The 20,697-nt window shown below is 43.1% G+C and overlaps 4 protein-coding genes across 6 annotated transcripts in view; 2 read left to right on the plus strand and 2 right to left on the minus strand.

Moving 5' to 3' along the window:
- wbp2 (WW domain binding protein 2) overlaps nt 1-2,925 on the plus strand; it is a 4,685-nt gene extending 1,760 nt beyond the window's left edge. Inside the window, exons 4-8 of the mRNA XM_053869713.1 lie at nt 87-179; nt 412-558; nt 639-758; nt 1,186-1,262; nt 1,599-2,925. Of these exons, the coding sequence (XP_053725688.1) occupies nt 87-179; nt 412-558; nt 639-758; nt 1,186-1,262; nt 1,599-1,646 (485 nt within the window). The 3' untranslated portion in view covers nt 1,647-2,925. The remainder of the gene's footprint in view (nt 1-86; nt 180-411; nt 559-638; nt 759-1,185; nt 1,263-1,598) is intronic.
- Nucleotides 2,626-6,928, minus strand: trim65 (tripartite motif containing 65). 2 transcript variants are annotated; one of them, XM_053869700.1, is made up of 8 exons: nt 6,871-6,928; nt 5,676-6,112; nt 5,508-5,603; nt 5,136-5,366; nt 4,647-4,815; nt 4,489-4,575; nt 4,063-4,280; nt 2,626-3,955 (listed from the first exon to the last, which is right to left on the minus strand). In XM_053869700.1, exons 2-8 carry the CDS (start codon nt 6,093-6,095, stop codon nt 3,647-3,649), a joined length of 1,530 nt encoding a protein of 509 aa, XP_053725675.1. In that variant the 5' UTR covers nt 6,096-6,112; nt 6,871-6,928; the 3' UTR covers nt 2,626-3,646. The 2 variants fall into 2 exon arrangements, with proteins under 2 accessions (XP_053725675.1, XP_053725666.1); XM_053869691.1 differs by lacking the exon at nt 6,871-6,928 and having other exon boundaries at nt 5,136-5,603; nt 5,676-6,864.
- Nucleotides 6,929-7,115: 187 nt separating this feature from the next.
- On the plus strand, nt 7,116-9,523 carry mrpl38 (mitochondrial ribosomal protein L38). The gene is made up of 9 exons (XM_053846925.1): nt 7,116-7,252; nt 7,707-7,895; nt 7,975-8,106; nt 8,184-8,386; nt 8,516-8,588; nt 8,763-8,808; nt 8,885-9,043; nt 9,112-9,248; nt 9,317-9,523. The coding sequence occupies exons 1-9, from the start codon at nt 7,168-7,170 to the stop codon at nt 9,451-9,453; spliced, it is 1,161 nt and encodes a 386-aa protein (XP_053702900.1). The 5' UTR covers nt 7,116-7,167; the 3' UTR covers nt 9,454-9,523.
- Nucleotides 9,524-14,172: 4,649 nt separating this feature from the next.
- Nucleotides 14,173-20,614, minus strand: fdxr (ferredoxin reductase). 2 transcript variants are annotated; one of them, XM_053885128.1, is made up of 13 exons: nt 20,349-20,614; nt 19,713-19,819; nt 19,238-19,333; nt 18,601-18,723; nt 18,423-18,536; nt 18,244-18,345; nt 17,540-17,647; nt 17,354-17,438; nt 16,034-16,233; nt 15,802-15,973; nt 15,444-15,617; nt 15,206-15,341; nt 14,173-14,182 (listed from the first exon to the last, which is right to left on the minus strand). In XM_053885128.1, the coding sequence occupies exons 1-12, from the start codon at nt 20,422-20,424 to the stop codon at nt 15,211-15,213; spliced, it is 1,488 nt and encodes a 495-aa protein (XP_053741103.1). In that variant the 5' UTR covers nt 20,425-20,614; the 3' UTR covers nt 14,173-14,182; nt 15,206-15,210. The 2 variants fall into 2 exon arrangements, with proteins under 2 accessions (XP_053741103.1, XP_053741094.1); XM_053885119.1 differs by lacking the exon at nt 14,173-14,182 and having other exon boundaries at nt 15,138-15,341.
- Between the last annotated feature and the right edge of the window lie 83 nt (nt 20,615-20,697).

The following is a 20,697-nucleotide window of genomic DNA, read 5'->3' on the forward strand; positions in this document are numbered from 1 at the left end:
TATACAGTGAGGAAAATGCAGTTATTGAAAAGGTAACAGCAGTGTTTATTCAGATGCTTCAGATTCAAACTCATTCTTTCCTCCAGGTGGCTGGGAGGGCAGTTCCAATTTCAAGCTGATCTTCACTGCAGGAGGGGCCATTGAGTTCGGCCAGCACATGCTGCAGGTTGCTTCTCAGAGTAAGATTACATTTTCATGTCTTTATATCAGCTTTTATAGCGTGGAAAGCTCCACTTGATGATGACTTATTTTTGGCAGATTGTCATTACCATTGCTTCGGGTTCTTCCAAGAATGTTTTCATTTGACTTATTATTCATTTCTTTAAGAGTGAGAGAGCAGTAGCACCCCTACTACAGACACACATGACGTAAAAAGGTCGTCTTTCGAATGAATTCCTCTTTCACAAACAGTGTCCAAAGGTCAGCCAGTGACAGCCGGCTTTGGAGGCTGTCCCTACATGGCCAACGGGGCCTATGCCTACCCTCCTCCTCCCTCCAATGGCATGTACCCTGGTGGACCACCACCTGGTTACTCCTATGCCAACCCTCCCCCAGCAGGTATCCTCTCTAGAATAATGGATACTATCATGTTATACATTTTTTTTAACTTGACATGACATGATCTTTTTGCGAAATAGATGGCTTCTACCCGCCACCCATGTTTGACGCCTCAGCTGCCTACATGCCTCCACCTCCCTATTCCGCTCCTCTTGGCCAGCAGCCCCCACATGACCCAGACCTCCCCTCTTCAGCTGCAGGTGTGTATTGAAACAAATCCATCCATTCATACACTCTTAAATAACTAATGTACAGTATTGTAGTGTGATGGAACTTGAGTTTACTGTTTTCAATCCTACTCATGTAATTAAATTATTTTTTTATTATTTATTTGAAGATTTCAGTTTGTATACGACTGGTTTTGTAATATTTACATTTGTGCTTGTGATTGTTAAAAAAAGAGAGATTATCCATTCTCAGTAACAAAGCTGTTTCATCTAATGTTCAGTGTCGTTTCTTGAAGTGAGTATATGGACTGCCTTGATGATTAACCACATTTATGTATGTCACCACGCTTTGGTATCAATACCAGTTGGTTACACACACCATCGATTGTATCTGTTTTCAGCCACTGACGTCTCTGAGTGGAAGAAGTTACTGAGACGTGAACTAACTCTCTCTTTACAGCGGAGGCCAAAGCTGCAGAGGCAGCTGCTAGTGCAACTGCTGCCACGTTACCACCTACGCACGTGTATCTGCCGGAGGTGAGAATCGTAGTTTCATCCCACATTTGAAGAGTTCTTTTCTTTTATACCCCTTTTTTATTCCCAATTTAATTTTGTTTCATTTTTTCAATTAACATTTATTTACCATTTTTCCATCCCTGTAACAGTGCCATTCAACTATATTTATAGTGTTCCGTCTGAGCCAACTTGATGCTAAATGGGATTTAAACTCCATCTGCAATTGAATGAATTCATGAGAAACTGTCTTTATTTCAGTAAAAGTCTTTCCAGTTTCAACCTCCATTGAGCCATTGTTTGTAAATATAGAATGCCATTATATGAAGAATGGTGTGTTGACTTGTCTTCCACCTGCAGGACAAACCCCCTCCATATTCTCCGCCTGAGGACAAGAAGAACCAGTAAACTGGCAACTGTCGTCTTGTGGGCATCTTCTCTGATCTCCTCCTGCTAACCAGAGACCACTCATCTTTGTTGGTTTGGTTTGAATCCTTTTTCAAACCAACTTTATCCGGTATATTTATCATCATGATAGACTGTCTCAGCATCCATCGTCTTGCAAACATTAGTTTAACATTTGTAGCGACGTAGCTGAGCTAAACGTAGTGTATTATTTTTCTATCATTTGAGTGTACAGATTCTAATATATATTGGTAAATATATGAAGAAATACTTTAATATTTTGTCAACATGGCGAGAAAAGACAAAGCTTTTGTAACCATGTCTGCCTGAGATTAGAGCGTTGACTGCATGATCCTGGATTAGAGGCGGGAGCGAGAAGGATTAGCTTTTCTAACATGCAATTGCATAACACTTGTGATGTCACACAAGCAATGGTTTATGACAGTGTGGTCAGGGGCCTGCAGAATGGACCACCTAACTGTGGTACTGTGTGCTACCAAGTGAATTCAGCTAGTGATTTTTCAAACGTGGACCAAGTCAGTTACCAAACTAAAACAAGTTTATGCACCATTTAACATGTTGACTTTGTTTTGACACAACTATCTTTTGTGTGTCTTTCAATGACACTGGTTTTCATGTCTTTACTTTTTATTGTTGAAGGTGTTCCTGAGTTCATTGTCACTTTTAGCTTTTTGGAATTAGCCTGGATGTCCTCTGTGTCCTCACTGTCATGCCTCAGATTTTAGAGGGCTCGCTGTCTACCGTTACGGGAAGTGGACCCCAAACCTCCTATTCCTTCACTAATCTGTAATCTGTCTTTGCACTGTCAGAATGCTGCAGCATCCATTTCCTCTGTGTGCAGAATAATCTGGAAAACCGACAGCACGAACTCAACTAATGCATGTGTGGGTTTCATTAAACGCTGATAGTGAACTCGTGTCTATTTCTTGTGTCCGTGAAGAAAAACAGCTGACTTGTCAGAAGGTGATTTAATGTCACTCACTGTCATCCAGTCAGGATCGTAGGAATCCACATTTCCCAGACAAATGCATCACAACACACGCAAAAGTGCATCTTCATATTCCAAACAATACATCAGAAAACATTGACACAACGACATGATAAATACATAAATAATAAATAAAAGATTCCATTCTCACTTCTTGGACATGATCTCAGCAAATGTGTGCATCAATGTAATGACAATTCAATAATAGTAACAGCTTGTCTTAAATTTTCATCTTGTACTTTTGACCGTCTTTATTTGGATCCCATTATTTTTTTATATATCATGTGCCTGCTGCTTCTTCACTTTTATATTCCATTTTTAAATAACTGTTAAATGATTTCTCCTAAGTCTGTGTTTTATCCCAAATATTTAGCCACCGTGTAGTAAAGTAAATATCTTTTTCCACACACTGCACCTATGAATAGTCTGATCCATTACTGTACGAATGAATATATTAATTTCTTCAGATGCTGCTAAGAGGGTATATGCCTTTGGTATAACAAATTTTGATGTTTACATTATTTTATAAATAATGGCTTTTTTTTTTACGAGATTAAAATTTCTACTGTGTACTTTTCCACAATTAATATTCAATAATACAATAATAATACTATTAATATACCCAAAGCATTCATCATCTGACATCTTGTATTTTGTTATTGTATTATGTATTTCATAAAATCTTTTTTTGGATTAACATTAAAAGGAGCATTAAAATCATTTTTATGTTTACTTTGAATTTTAAAAATGTCATTACTGTGATTTTCCCAAGGTGATGCTACTATAGACAATAGCTCTGTTGCAGCTTCAGTATCATTGAGAATTGGATACCCCAATTATCCAAGACGCCCAGCTCAAGTTTTGAGATTTATAATACAACAGATGTGGCTTGTTGCACTGATAAAGTGTTCTGCTCGAAAAGAAAGCGTGCTGACGTTAAAAACCGAGTTCATTTTAAGTTAGAAAAAGTTAAAAACCATGCGTGCACCGCCTCTCAGGAGTTGCAGAGGGTGATGCTGACTCCCTCTCCAATCCAGCAGGCAGGGAAGAGCTCCTGTGTGAAGGCACAGTGGAAAGCGTGGAGCCTTGTCTGACCGTCGCCATAGTAAGTCAGCGTCCCTTCCTCGTAGTCCAGCAGCATTCCGATGCGACTATGCAGCGTCTGACTGGTCAGTCTCTCCTCCCGGCCGTTGTGCCAGGCACTGAGCCGCCGGTCATTCAGCTGCAGACTCCACGAGAGCTCGTTCATTCCCACCATACACTTCTTGCCCTTTTCCTTGCGGGGGATGGTGTCATAGGTGACCTGACGGAAGTGAGCAGGAAGAACGTTACACAGTGACACTGCAGAAATGTCCTGAACTGAGTTTAAATTTGTGTCAAACTGGGACCGAGACACAAACAGTGGTTTACCCCAAGGTAGGCCCACGGCTTGGACACCTCCAGCTCCCAATAGTGCTGCCCCTGTCTGAAACCCTGGAAGCAGAGGACCTGCCAAGTGTAGTCAAACCTCGACTCATGGGACGGCACTGGTCGAGGCCCAGAGGTCAAGTGTTCTGCCCGTCTGTTCTCCTGGGACAGAAAGAGGTGCCCGTTGGCAGTGTGGGGGTCAAAGGTCAGAGAGCAGCGGTCTATAATGGGAAAAGACAGGTACATTAAGCAAGTTCATGATCATGATGATTTTAGAAGACTGATGATGATTAAGAGGTGAACTTTTCCTTTTTAATCGCAAATCATTCTTTGTACTTTGGCCATTTATCATCCCCCCTTCCTCAAACAGGTGACATAAACAAAAGAGAGAAATGCAATGAAATTCTGGCAGCGTAAGCGATGACTTACAGGAGTTGAGTCCTTCCTTCCCAGTCTGATAGGGAGTAGCTGGACTCGGAACCACAGCCAGGACGGGCCTCTTGTCCTGAGGTGATCCTTAGAGACCGGCAACATCATAAGACACAGACCTCTTAGTGACCAGGTGCGGTTCACACAGGCAGCGTTACCATCTTTGTCGTGATCCACAGCCGAGCTCACGGCCTTCTCCAGGTCCTCGGAAACCAGTTTGGAGACCCGACTCAGAACATCTGTGATGCCGTTGAGTCGGTCCTGAAGGTTCGGGCTCACGTCTGTGTAGACGGTCTTCAGGCAGGGGACCTCCACAAACATGGACTCCTGAATCAGATCACATAATCAATGAGATGGTCCTTTCATCAGAGGGCACAAAGCAGTGGCTAAAATGAAAAATGGCTATGTTTAGGCTATGGATGTGAATTATAGTATAGAGAGAAAGTAAGTGAATTGTAGTAAATATTACAAAAGCAAATTTAATGACTGAGATGAAAAAAAATGAAATGGGAAAGGGGGTAAATATAAATTTCATAAAATTACATAAAATACAAAGTCTACAAAATCGAAGGATAAAATGATAGTTTCCAGTAAAAAAAAAGTTTGACTGGAAGTTGACTTGTGAGGAAACGTGTTTGTATCCAGACCTTGATGAGCTCTGTGTCAGACAGCTCATGCAGAGCTTCAATCTGACTCTGACTTTGTCGCAGCTTCTGGATCCTTTCCTCCATTTCTGTGAGACGCTCCTCTGCCCCACTGACCACCGCCTCCTTCTGCTCCTCTAAGAAGAACTCTGTGGCCCTCTGCTTCTCCGCCAAGGCTTTGATCAGGCTGGAGAACTTGACGTTGACCCAGTTGGAGGTCTGTTGGAGGGTCACCTCGTTTAAATGGAAATGGGTGCATATTTTATTGATTTGTGAGTGGCAACAAAAAACATTTAAAAACAAGTGGTGGCGATGCTCAAGTCTATCGGGAAGCAATCGTATCAAAGGTTCTCCAAGAATAGTTTGAAAGCTCACCTTAGCATGGTCAATGTTTTCAGACAGTTCATGCATTCCTCTCTCTGTTTCCTCAATGAGCTTGCCCACCTCTTTGCTCTTCCTCTCCAGCAGCATCTGATGCACACAGCCACGCCAAGCAGCGTTAATATTTCCACGAGATGACATGAAATATTAATGTCAACAAACCTTCTGGTTTTCTCGCTCCTTCTCCAACAAAACCTTGTCGTGTTTGTCGCACTGTAAGATCGCACACTCGCAACACACCGGCATCTTGTCCACTTTGCAGTAATAGATCAGAGGTTTCTTGTGTTGGTCGCACAGCTGCATTGCTCTGGTGCCTTCACTTCCTCTTGTCAGTGTCTCTCTGCAGGTGGTGGTGTTCGCTGCCTCAGTCAGGACCGAGAGTAGTGACACGTTCTGCTTCAGAACGGGCCTGGTGAGAAAGTCGAAATTGCAGATTGGACACTGAGGTCCTATGTCGGACTTGCGCTTCACATCCCAGTGCATTGTGATGCACTTCTGACAGAAGGTGTGCCCGCAGGGGATGGTCACAGGAACTTGGAAACGCTCCATACATATAGAACAGTTCAGGTTGGAGTTGTCCATCGCAGAAGTATGAGCTTCTGTGGAATTAGTGAACACATTTCAAACAGCAAGATTATATCTATTGAACTTGATGAAACCTAAAAAGAACTTCATAGATATATGTTGAGAACTAACAAAACAAATGTGCTTAAACAGCAAACCAGAAAAGACAAGGCGATATAAGAATCATTTAAAAAAATAAAACGGAAAATGTGGGACAAAAAGTAAACGCCATTAAACCACAATATATTTAATGGAAAGAGAAAACCATGGCGTACTGACAAATTTAACCTATTGATATTGACTGAAATTTCAGTATAGGAAAGTCTTTCAATCTTTGTAATGTGTAATGAGTGGTTTAAGAAACAACTAACTGAGCGTTACCAAAATGTCACATTGGCTAACATTAAAGGCGCGAATCGAAACTAAAACACAACATGTCATAGGCGAAAAAGACGACTGTCACATTGTCTAATATTAAAGACGTGAATCGAAACTAAAACACAACATGCCATAGGCGAAAAAGGGAATGTGTTGGATTGTCACATGAATGGACATTAAAACTAAAAGCAAAGACGAGCCATCGCGTTACATTCAATTCAGTTTCACACAACAACAAGAGCAGTTGTGTATGATCGCTCACAGTTGCTAGCAGTTGCTAGCCGGATGATCTCCGAGTAAACATACAAATACATGCTGAATGGATTGAACACATTGGTATATTTATAAACCAACACGCCTGGGTATTGGTCGTCTTTCTCTTTGTGGGTTAAATGAACGAAACATCAACACTCACCAGTCCAGCATTGATAATTATTATTGTGCACAGCATCCGACCTATCATCACCCCATGACGTCACATGATGCATTTAGAGACATCAGAAAATGCGCTTCCTTTGTCACCATGATTAAATAAACATGAATGAGTTTTCGTAGATGTATCTATATATGTGTTTGAATACATATAAATATTATGAGATTATTGAAAATATTGCTTTTTGAAAATATTTTTTTGCTTTTAGACGAAAAGTGATACTGACTTCCATTGGACAGTCGTGGACACCGTAGTATCGCGAGACTTGGACCAGCCAAGATGGTGCTGCGACCTGTCTCTGCCGCGCTCCTGCGGAATGGGACATGTTTAGGGGTCAATAATGTTCGTGCGCTCTTCACAACAGGTAATTTATAAGCTTGACGGGTATACTTTTGTGCGTGTGTTGTGATCTGGTATCTAAGTGGTTCAAAATCCGTCGACCATAAGAGTAACCACAGACTCCTTTCCGGAGCAACGCGACCCTCAAATCCAACTCCTGAGACATTTCAACGAAACACACTGATCATTGTCAATTACATTAATATTAATGTTTTTGAGTCAAACAAAAACCATACTCTTCATTAAGTTTCCCCTCATTATTGGAACTGCAATTGCTTCCAGTGTTTGAAACCCTGCAGTACTATTTGAAGGGTATGTTGTGTGGAGGTGTGAATGAGCTCTACATTTGTTTCACTTAAAGTACATCATATCTTTATTCACATGATGTATTTCCTTTTAGTATTCAAGAGGTTCAGAGTAAATTGACAAATTGTCATATTTCAAACTAATGTTTATTGCATTCCCTCCCCTCCATTTAGCGTTTCTCTCCCGCAGGACCCCTCCTTTGGGGCCCCTGCCAAATGAAGACGTTGACATATCGAATCTGCCGTCTCTGGAGAAATACCGCACCTACAATCGTTACATCACACATGCTGAGCGTGCCAATAATAAAGAGGTCTGGTGGAAGACTTACCGGGGCTATGTAGAACAAGCTGATCCTGAACATGGTGAGATGGGGATTCATTGAAGTACTTCTGAGATGGTGAGAATGTTTTCATTTTTTTAAATCATTGCTTGTATTCACAGGTGCTGAGCGAGTGGACGTCGGCCTGCCGTGCCATCAACCATCAAGAACCAAGGAAGTGAGGGAGAGAGGGAAGGTGATGAAGGCTAATAAGCAGGACGTTGATCTGGAGAGAGCTTGTCGTCTGCGCACATGTAGTTATCTTTTACATCACCTTCATAAACACGTTCAACATGCTGATAAACCGGGCTACATTTTTTTTTCACTGCAGTCAAAATTCCTCTGGATCGGGTTCAGGAGAGCTGGGAGAGCAGCTGTGGCCCGTATCATATAAAGAAGCTGGCGGACCACTACGGCGTCTTCAGAGATCTCTTCCCGCAGGCCTTTTTTCTACCCCAAATTCCACTGCAGATCCACTACAGTCAGGAGCCCAGCAGCCAGGTGCATTATGGGAACACTTTGACACCGACTGAGGTGAGTGCATTTGTCCTCATATTGACAATCATATACACTGCTAACAAGCATGGACTCGCAAGATATTTTCCAATGATAGTATTCATCTATATGCGTCGCTTCATATTGTGGATTGTTTGTCTATTACAGGCAGCGTTACCCCCGCTGGTCAGCTTTAAAGCAGAGGAGGGCTCTCTGTGGACTCTTCTGCTCACCTGTCCAGGTGAACACGACACCTGCAAGTTAATATGAAAAAATGTACAAGTTGAAAATGTGATGATACACGCAGTTGGTCAGTTTATTTATTCAACAAATAACTTGAATTGGAAGCGTGGTATTGTAAGTGTAAGTGCCACAAGATGTCACTGTTGCTTAATATTTGTCTGTCGCGTTTCAGACGAGCATCTCCAGAACAACGATTTGGAATACGTCCACTGGCTGGTGTAAGTCAGACCCAAAAATGGAATGTGTTTTCACTCTTGACACATTCTCACATAAGTGTCTGACTTGTTGTTTCAGAGGAAATATACCTGGTGGTGCAGTGTGCTCTGGAGAGGAGCTGTGCCACTACCTGCCACCCTTCCCTGCCAGGGGAACTGGCTTCCAACGGTACATCTACGTTCTCTTTAAGCAAGACAGAACCATCAACTACCAGGAAGAGACACGGACTTTGCCATGGTGAGTGAAAATGCCATTGCTTTTGACAAGATCTGTTGAGCTGTGAGTGACGGTCATTGTCTCCTCAGTCATTCTCTGATGGATCGCACTTTCAAGACAGCGGAGTTCTACAGGAAGCACCAGGATCACATGACCCCAGCTGGATTAGCCTTTTTCCAAAGCCAGTGGGATGAGTCTGTCACCAAGACTTTTCACGACACACTTGGTGAGTCTTGGCATGGTGATGCGGATTCATGAGTTCAGATGTAATGCCCTGTGTGTTATTCCCTTCAGACATGAGGGAGCCCGTCTTCGAGTTCATCCGTCCTCCAGTGTACCATCCTCCGCAGGTCAAGTTCCCTCACAAAAAGCCGCTACGCTACTTGGACCGCTACAGAGACGGAAAGGCCCACACTTATGGAATATACTGATGATTCACATGTGAAAAGATGGTCATGTATTTATGTCAAATTAAACTCTTTTTACAGTACAAGCCTCATTTTTTTAAAGAAGTTCAATCTGTCATAAGAACGTTGGTTTGATCTGATCTCCACTCATGCAGTCCCACCTGTTTCATCCAAGTTCAAATGTAATAGTTGTAAAACTAAATTTCATATTATCCACCCAAGTATTTTTTAGACTCAAGTACCCATCCATCCCTTGTTTCCACCTAAGGGTGGGGACGGGCAACAGCACAAGCCATGGGTTTTTCTTCCGAGATACCTCCTGCTCATCTTCAACAATACTGAGCTGCTCAGTGGACAATTTCAAGACTGGACTTTCCATTAACAATCCTGATTGTTTTTTCATCACGATGAAAAAAACAGCAGGGCAACTTCACCTGCTTTCTCTTGATGATTGAGCCCTATCACAAGGGTGGGATACTGTGAGAGTACTCCACAAGAGGAAAATGATTTCGCCTGCTTGTAGTGAGATGAGAGTTTGAAATGTAGATCAGCTCCACGTGTTAAGGTAAAGTTATACAGGTAACTGAGTGTTTTCAAGGAATACAGACAAACATGAGATCACATTTCATTTTTTTTCTGTCTTGGTGACAAAACCTTGGTCCCAAACACTGAAAGACACCACCTACTCTTTTAACTTCATATAGTCATATATTTATTCATTTTCAATTTCTAAACGTGAACAACTCAAACGTCACTGCTATTGAAAACATTCCATGATGCACCTGAATGCCCCATTACATGCCACAAAAGACACAGGTGTGAACTTCCAACCAGAGCCGTTCAATTACTATTGACCACCAGCACCTGCGAGGTATGACAAAGCTGCTGGAATAAAAACCCCCCGCTGAAGTTTCAGTCCACACTTTCTGCTCTGAAAGGAAAGATGGTGGCTGCTGGTGGATTGTTGCTGTGTGTCCTCCTCCACTACGGTGTGTAACATTGACTTCTCTTGCCAGGTTTGCACATGCCGTTCTGAGTGTTGAGTCTCCACAGGGGTTTGTGTGCCAGTCGGCCATGAGGAGACGCTGCAGAGGACCGTGCAAGGTAAAGGACTCATTTCCTATGAGATTGAAAGTTATCTTGAGATGCTAACTTGTGTCTGTGTTGTGAAGATGATTCTCCAAATGACATCTCCATAAAGAAGGCTATTGACCTCCTCCAGTCGATGGAGTCCATGTTTGAGCAGCAAGGTTGGTGATCACTAGCGTGTAATGTTTCCACTGATAATGAAGATCTCTCAGCCTTGTTTAGCTGCTACTCCCTCACTGAGTAATGGTTCAGAAAATCCCTTTTATTGCTGACTTTGAGGACATTTCTAGTTTTTCCACAGGTTTAAGTTTTAAGTTGCGTGTCAAACAGAAAATATCTTTCTAATATTTGAATTGGTAGTCAGTAAAGTGGATAATCCTCAGATGGGCACCAATTTGTTAACTTAGGAGTTAAGGATTTTTGCTTGACAAAAGCACATTTTGGCCATTAGTCACTAGAGATGAAGTTTGTATGAGCATCTTAATTTATTTCAGTAGCAAGACCATGTCAATTGTGACTGTTCATCAGCAAATTCAGTACTAATACCAACTTTCCCTCTCTTCCCCCTTTATTCTCAGTGCAACTGGAAACCAATGAAGTGGAACTCACGAAGATGCAACCCAAGGTCTCAAGTAAGCCAAAAGGACTGACAGTCAGTGACAACGCAACAGCAGAGCTCTCTAGCATCAACCATGACAACGCTTCTGAGGAAATGACCAACGACAACAGCACAGAGGCCCATTCTATGTCCCACGACAATGTCACAGAGGTAGTGGCCAACGACAACTCCACAGAGGTCCACAGTGGCATGGCCAACGACAACGCAACCGAGGTAGTGGCCAACGACAACTCCACAGAGGTCCACGGTGGCATGGCCAACGACAACGCAACAGAGGTAGTGGCCAACGACAACTCCACAGAGGTCCACTCCATTTCCCATGATGATGCCACAGAGGGAATGACTCATTCGAATACTACAGCTGTTCACTCTGGCATGACCAACGACAACGCAACGGAGGAAGTGGCCAATGACAACTGCACAGAGGTCCAGAGTGGCATGGCCAACGACAACGCAACAGAGGTCCACAGTGGCATGGCCAACGACAACGCAACAGAGGTAGTGGCCAACGACAACTCCACAGATGTCCACTCCATTTCCCATGATGATGCCGCCACAGAGGGAATGACTCATTCGAATACTACACATGTTCACTCTGGCATGACCAACGACAACGCAACAGAAGCAGTGGCCAATGACAACACCACAGAGGCCCACAGTGGCATGGCCAACGACAACGCAACCGAGGTAGTGGCCAACGACAACTCCACGGAGGTCCACAGTGGCATGGACAACGACAACGCAACCGAGGTAGTGGCCAACGACAACTCCACGGAGGTCCACAGTGGCATGGCCAACGACAACGCAACCGAGGTAGTGGCCAATGACAACGCCACAGAGGTCCACAGTGGCATGGCCAACGACAACGCAACCGAGGTAGTGGCCAACGACAACTCCACAGAGGTCCACTCCATTTCCCATGATGATGCCACAGAGGGAATGACTCATTCGAATACTACAGATGTTCACTCTGGCATGACCAACGACAACGCAACCGAGGTAGTGGCCAATGACAACTCCACAGAGGTCCACAGTGGCATGGCCAACGACAACGCAACGGAAGTAGTGGCCAACGACAACTCCACAGATGTCCACTCCATTTCCCATGATGATGCCGCCACAGAGGGAATGACTCATTCGAATACTACACATGTTCACTCTGGCATGACCAACGACAACGCAACCGAGGTAGTGGCCAATGACAACACCACAGAGGCCCACAGTGGCATGGCCAACGACAACGCAACCGAGGTAGTGGCCAACGACAACTCCACGGAGGTCCACAGTGGCATGGCCAACGACAACGCAACCGAGGTAGTGGCCAATGACAACACCACAATGGTCCACAGTGGCATGGACAACGACAACGCAACCGAGGTAGTGGCCAACGACAACTCCACAGAGGTCCACTCCATTTCCCATGATGATGCCACAGAGGGAATGACTCATTCGAATACTACAGATGTTCACTCTGGCATGACCAACGACAACGCAACAGAAGGAGTGGCCAATGACAACTCCACAGAGGTCCACAGTGGCATGGCCAACGACAACGCAACAGAAGTAGTGGCCAACGACAACTCCACAGAGGTCCACAGTGGCATGGCCAACGACAACGCAACCGAGGTAGTGGCCAACGACAACGCCACAATGGTCCACAGTGGCATGGCCAACGACAACGCAACCGAGGTAGTGGCCAACGACAATTCCACAGAGGTCCAGAGTGGCATGGCCAACGACAACGCAACCGAGGTAGTGGCCAACGACAACTCCACAGAGGTCCACTCCATTTCCCATGATGCCACAGAGGGAATGACTCATTCGAATACTACAGATGTTCACTCTGGCATGACCAACGACAACGTAACGGAGGAAGTGGCCAATGACAACTCCACAGAGGTCCACAGTGGCATGGACAACGACAACGCCACAGAGGTCCACAGTGGCATGGCCAACGACATCACAGAGGGAATGACTCATTCAAATACTACAGATGTCCACTCTGGTATGACCCACGACAACGCCACTGACGGTCCCTCGAGCATGACCAACAATATCGGCACCATGGTCCACTCTGGCATGACTGAACATGATGGGAGTGCTGGAACTGATCATTTCAAAGTGTTCATTTGAATAAATAGAATTTTAGAAAGAAACTTATCTTTTGTTCTCTTCTAACATTTGACGATACACAAAACCACATCTAATTTTATAATTCATCACTGCTTTTGCTGATGTTTGTACTGAGAAGAGATGCACAGCCACCTCTGAATGATCACTAGGACAGCGCATTTTACCGGGGGAAAATAATTCTTTCAAAACTATTTAAGCTTTATCACCAATGCATTTAAGAAAATTCATTTATACTGCAGTCAGAAATTTCCTGAATTACGCATTCACACAGCCTCTTTGCTATCACTTTCACTGTGAGCATTTCTTGTTGGAAGGGGCCTTCACAACTTCCAGGTGATCAGTCTGACCGCCGAGGGGAAAATGACAGGTTCTGGTCTGGATCGACTGCAGCCTCCTGCCAAAGGGAAGAGGGAGAAACAGACCATGACCAAGGTGAGAAGGTTCAGCTCTGACACACGTCTCTGGGTCCTGGAGACATGCAGGTCATGAAGAAGTGGCAGTCTTCTACCGAGATCTCCTTCTCAGAAGAATGCACGATGCGCTGCAGTCTGCTCTTGTCCCTGGAGGTGGTGCTACCAGACAGTGATAGGGGAGGCGAGGATGGACTCGGTGAGGGCTGTGTAGAACTCCACCGGCATCTTCTTCACAGCCCTGAGGAGACCCGATGTCAGTCAGGAAGTCCATAATCCACCTGCAAAATGAGTCAGGCACTTTGAGCTAACAAGAGTCAACAGAGGTGTTGGGGGTGAAATGGCTGCTGGAAACGACAGTAAAAGTTGTTCATGTCCTGTGCAAGAGCGAGGCTGTTCAGAGTGTGGGGGCACCTGGCCTGTAGTTTGTGACGACTTTGAGCCCTCTCCACACTGCAGCTGAGTCACTGGCTGAGAACTGCTGCGGTAGTAAAATCTCTATCTGTAGGAAAGGTAACAAACAATCCAAAAAATGACATTGTAGTCATCAGGAGGAAAATGCAACGTCCATGTGAATCATGGAGCTTGTTTAATTTTAACAGTTTAACATTGGTAAAAGTATTGGGTCAAAGGGTTAAATAAGACATATTGTGAAAAAGTCTATAACTTGTACCATATCTAGACTCTTATTTAAAAATCTTCCAATTGCTGTGGTTTTCACTGAGTTGCATTGAGAAGAATAAAGACAGTAATCTATTTAATTCAGGAAAACAAGCCTTTAACTCTTGGTATTAAATGTTGTGGAGAAGGAGCTAGCAGCGTCAGGGAGCGTCTCTCGGATGCTCTGGCTTTTGTGTTCAACGCAGGATAATGACAGACATGGGTCAGTTCTGTGCGTCTACTTGTGACAAGTCACTCGCAGGCAGCGCTGTGAGTGCATGTTGTACACGTACAATAGGTGTTAAGCTAACAATGTGAAGCACTCAACTAACTCAAATGAAGCACACGGACGCCTGATGTGATGTGATGCAAAGCAGAAACATCTCAGCCACGGCTTGGTCTAATAAGGAGGTGGGCGGGTTCAGAGCTGCGCTGGAGGCAGAGTCAAGCGCACCGTGGCACTATCATGACCTCTTGTTCACAGAGATTTCTGACAGGGAGAAATTCATCAGAAAAGTCAAATCTGCAAATTAGGCCCTCTAAAATTCCAGAGAAAAATGTTTGCTACAAGGAAAATCTTAAGTTTTGTTGTAGATGTTTGTATTGACAAAAGAGCTAACGCCTTGCACTGAAACATACTGAACTGAACACGACGCCTTAGAAATGTTTCATTGAAAACGATTTAAAATTGAAGTGTATCAGAGAAAATCTGTCATGAAGAATAATGTGTTATGTACTGTATATATCACGACACAAACTGTTTAATCACCAGTTCATTTTGGAATATTTCACACTTTATTGCAGTCAAACTTTTATGTTTTCCAAAGATTCATTTACAATAATAAAAAAAAAAAAGCTGAATCACCGCGATCATGTGTGAGCCACTTTCAGCATCTCTTCCACCGTCAGCAGTTTCTCTCTTGGTTTTTTGGCAGCTTCACCACGACTCACTTCCAGGCGGTCGATCTTCTCCCAGTCTGAGAAGCTCACTGGTTTTACACCTAAAGAAAAGATGCTACTTTTACCTCGTAACTAACACATAGTTTTGTCTCCTAACCAAGTATGGATCAGTGGTCATTAGTAAGTCACTTAGTTTGCTGTACCTCTTTCTTCAAGCAGTGCGCTGACTCTAGAAGCCCCTGGCTTGGCAGCAGACAGGTCCACGATTCCAGAATCCATATCCTCCATGACAGAGCGGGCTGTGTCAAAACTATTGTTCATGGTGGTGGCGATGACTCCCGTGGGTCCAGTCTTGAGCCAGCCGCTACAATACAGCCCTCAATAGACATTGATGTTTAAGTTTCATTTGAACGAAAGACAAGAATCACCATTGTTGGGCCATAACCTTATGCAGCATGACATATTTGTCGATATCTCAAGCTGCCTGCTGCAGTAGTATTAATCATTTCAACACTTTGAATCTACTCTGTGTTCTCTGTCTGGAACACCGCTTTAGTTTACCTGCAGTTTGATGAACACGGCCCATAATATTTGGTACAATGGCTTTGCTGGAGTCAAAAGGCACAGACGGGTCAATGGCAAGACTCCTGTAGCCGATGCTGCCGATGACCAGCCCGCACGAGATATCCTCTACTTCTCCAGTGAGGACTGCACGGGCAGAATCACCAGAACCCTGTTCACAATACAGGTGATGAGCAACACAGAGACTCTGAAGTAACCCAAACTCTTTCACCTCCAGCTTGTTGACTGCCAGCCGGATGCCAGTGGTTCTATTGCAGCCGGGGTCAGAGTGGATCTCCACAGGGCTTCTGAAGAATCTAAAACCCCAAACCCGCGACGCTTTGTTTCGCCTTTCCTGCTCCTTCTCACTCGGAGGCTCTAGAGCTGTTTTCACCATGAGCTCGGTCAGACGCTTCCTCGGCCTCGGGGCATCTGAGAACATGCACAACAAATCATGTGACACAGCTGTTTTTGTCAACATCTTGTTTAGACAGATGACGCAAAAATATTTTACACCACTAACATTGATTAAAAATAATATAAGGAAGACAGCTTAAACATAGTTAACCAAAGCAAATTTATCTCACAAATGCCAATTATTATTAATATTGAATATTGGATGTATAATATAGATTTAGACTTTATATAGACTTCAATATTTTCTCACTACATTTGACCATTATTTAGCTTGTGTCCCTTCTCTCAAGATGAAAGGGGAATTTCTGCAGACAAATTTTAACATCTGGAGATGAAACCTAAAGTAACAAGGGAACAGCAGCCAGCCGCACCAGGCTGCTGAATCATCCCTGTGTTTGCACTCTAGCAAGGACATGCGCGCTTCTGCATTCTGACCTTCACTTGAACCTTTTTCTTTCATTTCAGTTGACAAAATCATTCCATCGCAAGCAGTCTTATCTTTCCTGATCATTATGAAACGCAATGCCGCTTTCTTCCCAAAATGATCATCACTTTAGCTAAAATGGCTTTTTAAAAATATATCCTGGTGCTAATATTTTATTGGAATCTGGATTCATCGAGTTACTGTACATATCACACCACTTTGAGTCTTCGCTTCTCATGACAATATTCATACCTCAACCTTTTTAAGTTTTAACAAATAATTTTGCTAAATGTATTTCTATGATGAGAATGAAATATGAAGTGTTTGATCAATTTACTGTTTGAAAACGTTTTTAAATATGTATGTGCTCACTTTTGTTTGTTGTTTATTCAACCCAATATAAAACATTCATGTTTTTTATACCATAAAGGAAGGCAATGACAAGCAATACAAGTAGACATTGGGTTGCTGATGACTTATTATTCATTCATCTTCTACTCAACCAACCTCTGTACGTCTCTGGACTGTGGCTGGACAGGAGTGTCAGGACTAAACAGACAAACTCACAACACAGAAAGGACTGAGGTCATCCCAAGCTGGAAGCAAACCTGCAAGCTTCTTACGGTGCGCCCTCCGCTTACAACATTAAGCTATACCAGAGCACTAGAGGGAACACCAACATATAGTGAAGGTAAAAATAGTTAACGTTACCACGAAGGGCCTCAGACACGCCTTCAAAATCTGCTGGCAACATCTCAGGACGGGTGTCAGTAAGGTTAACCATCTCCCTGAGCTCCTGCCCACCAGAAACAGTGAGGAGAGTCACTCTATAAATATCAGTTTTAAAAAATATTTACTTTAATTCTCTATTCATATCAAGGGTAAAGAGTCGCACACCTTGATGGTACAAGCCACTTGCATTGGTCCTCTTCTTCCAACAATCAATACTCTGCGGACGCGGCTCTCTGTCAGTGCCAGCAAGGCCGGATGGGTGATGTCGGTCTTCTGCAGACAAACAGGAAAATTATCCCATTTATTAATTATTATCATTATGTGCTTGGTCGTCGTGCAGAATTAGATGCTAAATAAAACAGAAAAATAATCATATTTATGCTACTGTACCACACTTTAGGACACAATCTGTCTTCAAATATATAATACATTACGTCATTGCAGAGATGGAAATCTATACAGAAATATGAGCTAATAAAAATAAAAAGCACAAAGCTCCATAACTATTTTACCTCATTTTTTATTTACAGGGTGTCCAAAAAAATGCATACACCTTTTAGTAGCTGACTGACACCAGCTCACAGCTCGTCAGTTTGAAATGTGGCAGTGACAAAACAATAGAATGACGGTTGTAAATTCTTTTACTTGTTGAGAACTTAAAAAACTATATTAAACACCTAGTTTGCAATGATTTAAAGTGAATATATATTTTTGGGACACCCTTTATATTCATGCTTGGATGTCATTTAACATGTCGAGAGAACATTTTCTATTTCACTGAAAAAAAAGAAACTTTTATTTTACTATTATTTTACAGAAACTAATTTAAAAGACTATTGTTTACTATTTGGTTAGAGGCGTCTGTTTACCTTTAAAATGTCAATGGGGGAGAGCAGAATTCTGGCAACATCCAAGGCTACATTGCCTTGACCAAGGATAACGGCCGTCTCGCAGCTCAGGTCTGGACTCAGCTGGAAGGACACTGTACCAGTGAGAAAACACCATCTGATAACGCAGAAGCAGAAGCCAAAGTGGGACTCGACCTGACCTGCCGACAGCTGGGCAGTCCGTTGTACCAGGCCACAAAGTCCTTAGCAGAATAAACCCCGTCTAAGTCCTCCCCTGGTACTCCGATACTTCTGTTTCCCTCTGCGCCGTAACTCTACACAGCATACAAATGAGATGATGGGGACAATAACAGCGGACAGGCGGAAGGTGGTAGTCACCAGTACGACCGCATGGTATGCTCGCTGAAGCTCTTCTACGCTCACGTCCTTGCCAACGTCCACGTTGCCGTAGAAACTGCAGCGAGCATTTTTGGCCGTCTGCGTGAACGTGTTGATGACGTTCTGAGAAAGGAATCCAAGAATTACTACACTCATAAGAGTTACTTACTCAGTTACTCATTATTACTTTATTATTATTATTAATCAGTCACATCGGAATGATATTACCGACACACCTACATAAAGTCTCACTAAGAGTAGCTCAGCAGTAGCTTGTGGCTAAATACTGTACAAAGGCTAAATATGAAGTCAGAGATTATAAAATTGTACATAAACTTGTATTCCTTTTATTTGACTGGATTTTTAAAAAATGGCAAGAAGCAACATATACATCACTTATTTGTATCAAAAACCTAAAACATCTTCCCTATTTCTGAACTCATGATACTATGAGGAAACTTCATTAATTGTTGTTTACTGAGGAAACTTAGTTCAGGCTTGTTTACTGAGGACTCTGAGGCATTCTCACTGTCAACACCTGGAGTCAAACTACCAACTGAAAAGGGATGGAGGATGTAATGACACGTAGCCAATAGTAAATAATCTTAACTCCAAGCATCAAAGAAGGTTAGAAAACCTTGACTTCTGGATGATCAGGGGCAACCCCAAACCGGACCAGCCCGAATGGGACCGGCAGACGCTCGTAGATGTCCACTTCCACGTCCTGGCGAGCCTTACGGAACAAGAGCAACAAAAAAATAACAAAGTATTAATCAAATATTGTACAGGATTGTTTCAAATGTCCTAGGGGTCACCAACATCGTGCCCCCAAGAACCTGGTAGCCTGCAGAGACTACGGGAGTAGCCCTCATGGACATGTTCAAAAAACACATTTTCTTTGCCTGCTTTTTTAAATACAGATAATGCACCATTATTTCTTTCTTTTAAAAAAAATACTCAATGGAATTGACAGTATTTTATTTTTATACATTTGTGTTATATTTTCTTTGGATTCATGACAACAGGAAATTTCTTGAGCAGGTCACAGGTGTCAGTTTGAAATCCTGTCATAAATGAGCCACATGAGAAATGATCCACAAGAGGAGACTCACCTTGATCAAGTGTTGAGCTGTATAAAAACCAGCTGGACCACCTCCCACTATACACACCTTGGGCCCACAGGAGGAAAAGGCAGCCTTTCCATGCCCACCTGAAGAGCCTTAGGAGAAAACTGGATCAATACTTAAGACGGTTCTACAGCAGTATATTAGTGTAGTGTAGTGCATGACTGGTTGCTAGTTAAAACACTCAGAACACCTTCCTACATTTAAACAAAATGTGTGGGACATCAACATGAACAGATGGGGATGGTGTACCAAATAGATCATGAACAGGAAACGTTTCAATAAATATAGTTATATTAAATGTTGTGTAACAGCTCTGAAAATAATACAGGATGAGTGTATTTTTATTTGAATGAAAACGAATCGGAAGAGCTTCTCAACAATGTCGGTGATGAAAACTTAAACCAGGAAATGTCAGTTATATTGTTTAGAGCACATCCTTGGATCGGCACGAAACACCCCGAAACACTCGTCAAAGTATCCTTGCCTTATAATACAAATACTGGGCGATTTTAAGGGAGTATCGCTGAGGAAATCACGGAACCGTTTGAACGGTCTGAATTTTACATGAAGTTCGGAGCCCTTCGAGTCTGAGCTACATGCTAACTGGCGGCTTTGACTTACCATATCGACTCGACCTCCAACTTCTTCCCAAATTCCACAATTTGAACTCGGAAAACAGTGCCTTACGAGCGTTCATGTTTGGTTTAGAATCAGGCCAGCTGTTCTACATGTCGGTGTTCCTTCAGGCTTCTGGCAGATAGCAGCACCAGGAGCAAAAGTCAAGGAGAGTGATCTATCTTGACACGAATACTCTCTTTGGCGCCGGTCGCCTCGCGGTTAATTCAGGCTAAATATGTAAACAAACGCATCTCCCAAATCCTGTGTCACACTCTCTACCGTCCGGGCAAAACATGCAAACAGTGATTTGGAAAATTGAAATAATAATATGATAGATCTACGCTGTTAACCA

This window comes from Synchiropus splendidus, chromosome 1, assembly GCF_027744825.2.
Source record: "Synchiropus splendidus isolate RoL2022-P1 chromosome 1, RoL_Sspl_1.0, whole genome shotgun sequence".
Taxonomy (NCBI): domain Eukaryota; kingdom Metazoa; phylum Chordata; class Actinopteri; order Syngnathiformes; family Callionymidae; genus Synchiropus; species Synchiropus splendidus.

Bases quoted from the DNA above. Each gene is read 5' to 3' on its own strand.
- trim65 (XM_053869691.1), bottom strand. From the start codon at position 6,095: ATGGACAACTCCAACCTGAACTGTTCTATATGTATGGAGCGTTTCCAA. The intron at 4,281-4,488 runs GTAAGTCATCGC...TTCCCATTATAG, and splicing joins GAAGGAAGGACTCAACTCCT to ACCGCTGCTCTCTGACCTTT. The intron at 3,956-4,062 runs GTAAACCACTGT...CACTTCCGTCAG, and splicing joins AGCCGTGGGCCTACCTTGGG to GTCACCTATGACACCATCCC.
- mrpl38 (XM_053846925.1), top strand. From the start codon at position 7,168: ATGGTGCTGCGACCTGTCTCTGCCGCGCTCCTGCGGAATGGGACATGT. The intron at 8,387-8,515 runs GTGAGTGCATTT...TGTCTATTACAG, and splicing joins ACACTTTGACACCGACTGAG to GCAGCGTTACCCCCGCTGGT. The intron at 8,589-8,762 runs GTGAACACGACA...GTCGCGTTTCAG, and splicing joins TCTTCTGCTCACCTGTCCAG to ACGAGCATCTCCAGAACAAC.
- fdxr (XM_053885128.1), bottom strand. From the start codon at position 20,424: ATGAACGCTCGTAAGGCACTGTTTTCCGAGTTCAAATTGTGGAATTTG. The intron at 18,537-18,600 runs GTGACTACCACC...TATGCTGTGTAG, and splicing joins CATACCATGCGGTCGTACTG to AGTTACGGCGCAGAGGGAAA. The intron at 17,648-18,243 runs GTAAACAGACGC...GTTTGTCTGCAG, and splicing joins CCCCCATTGACATTTTAAAG to AAGACCGACATCACCCATCC.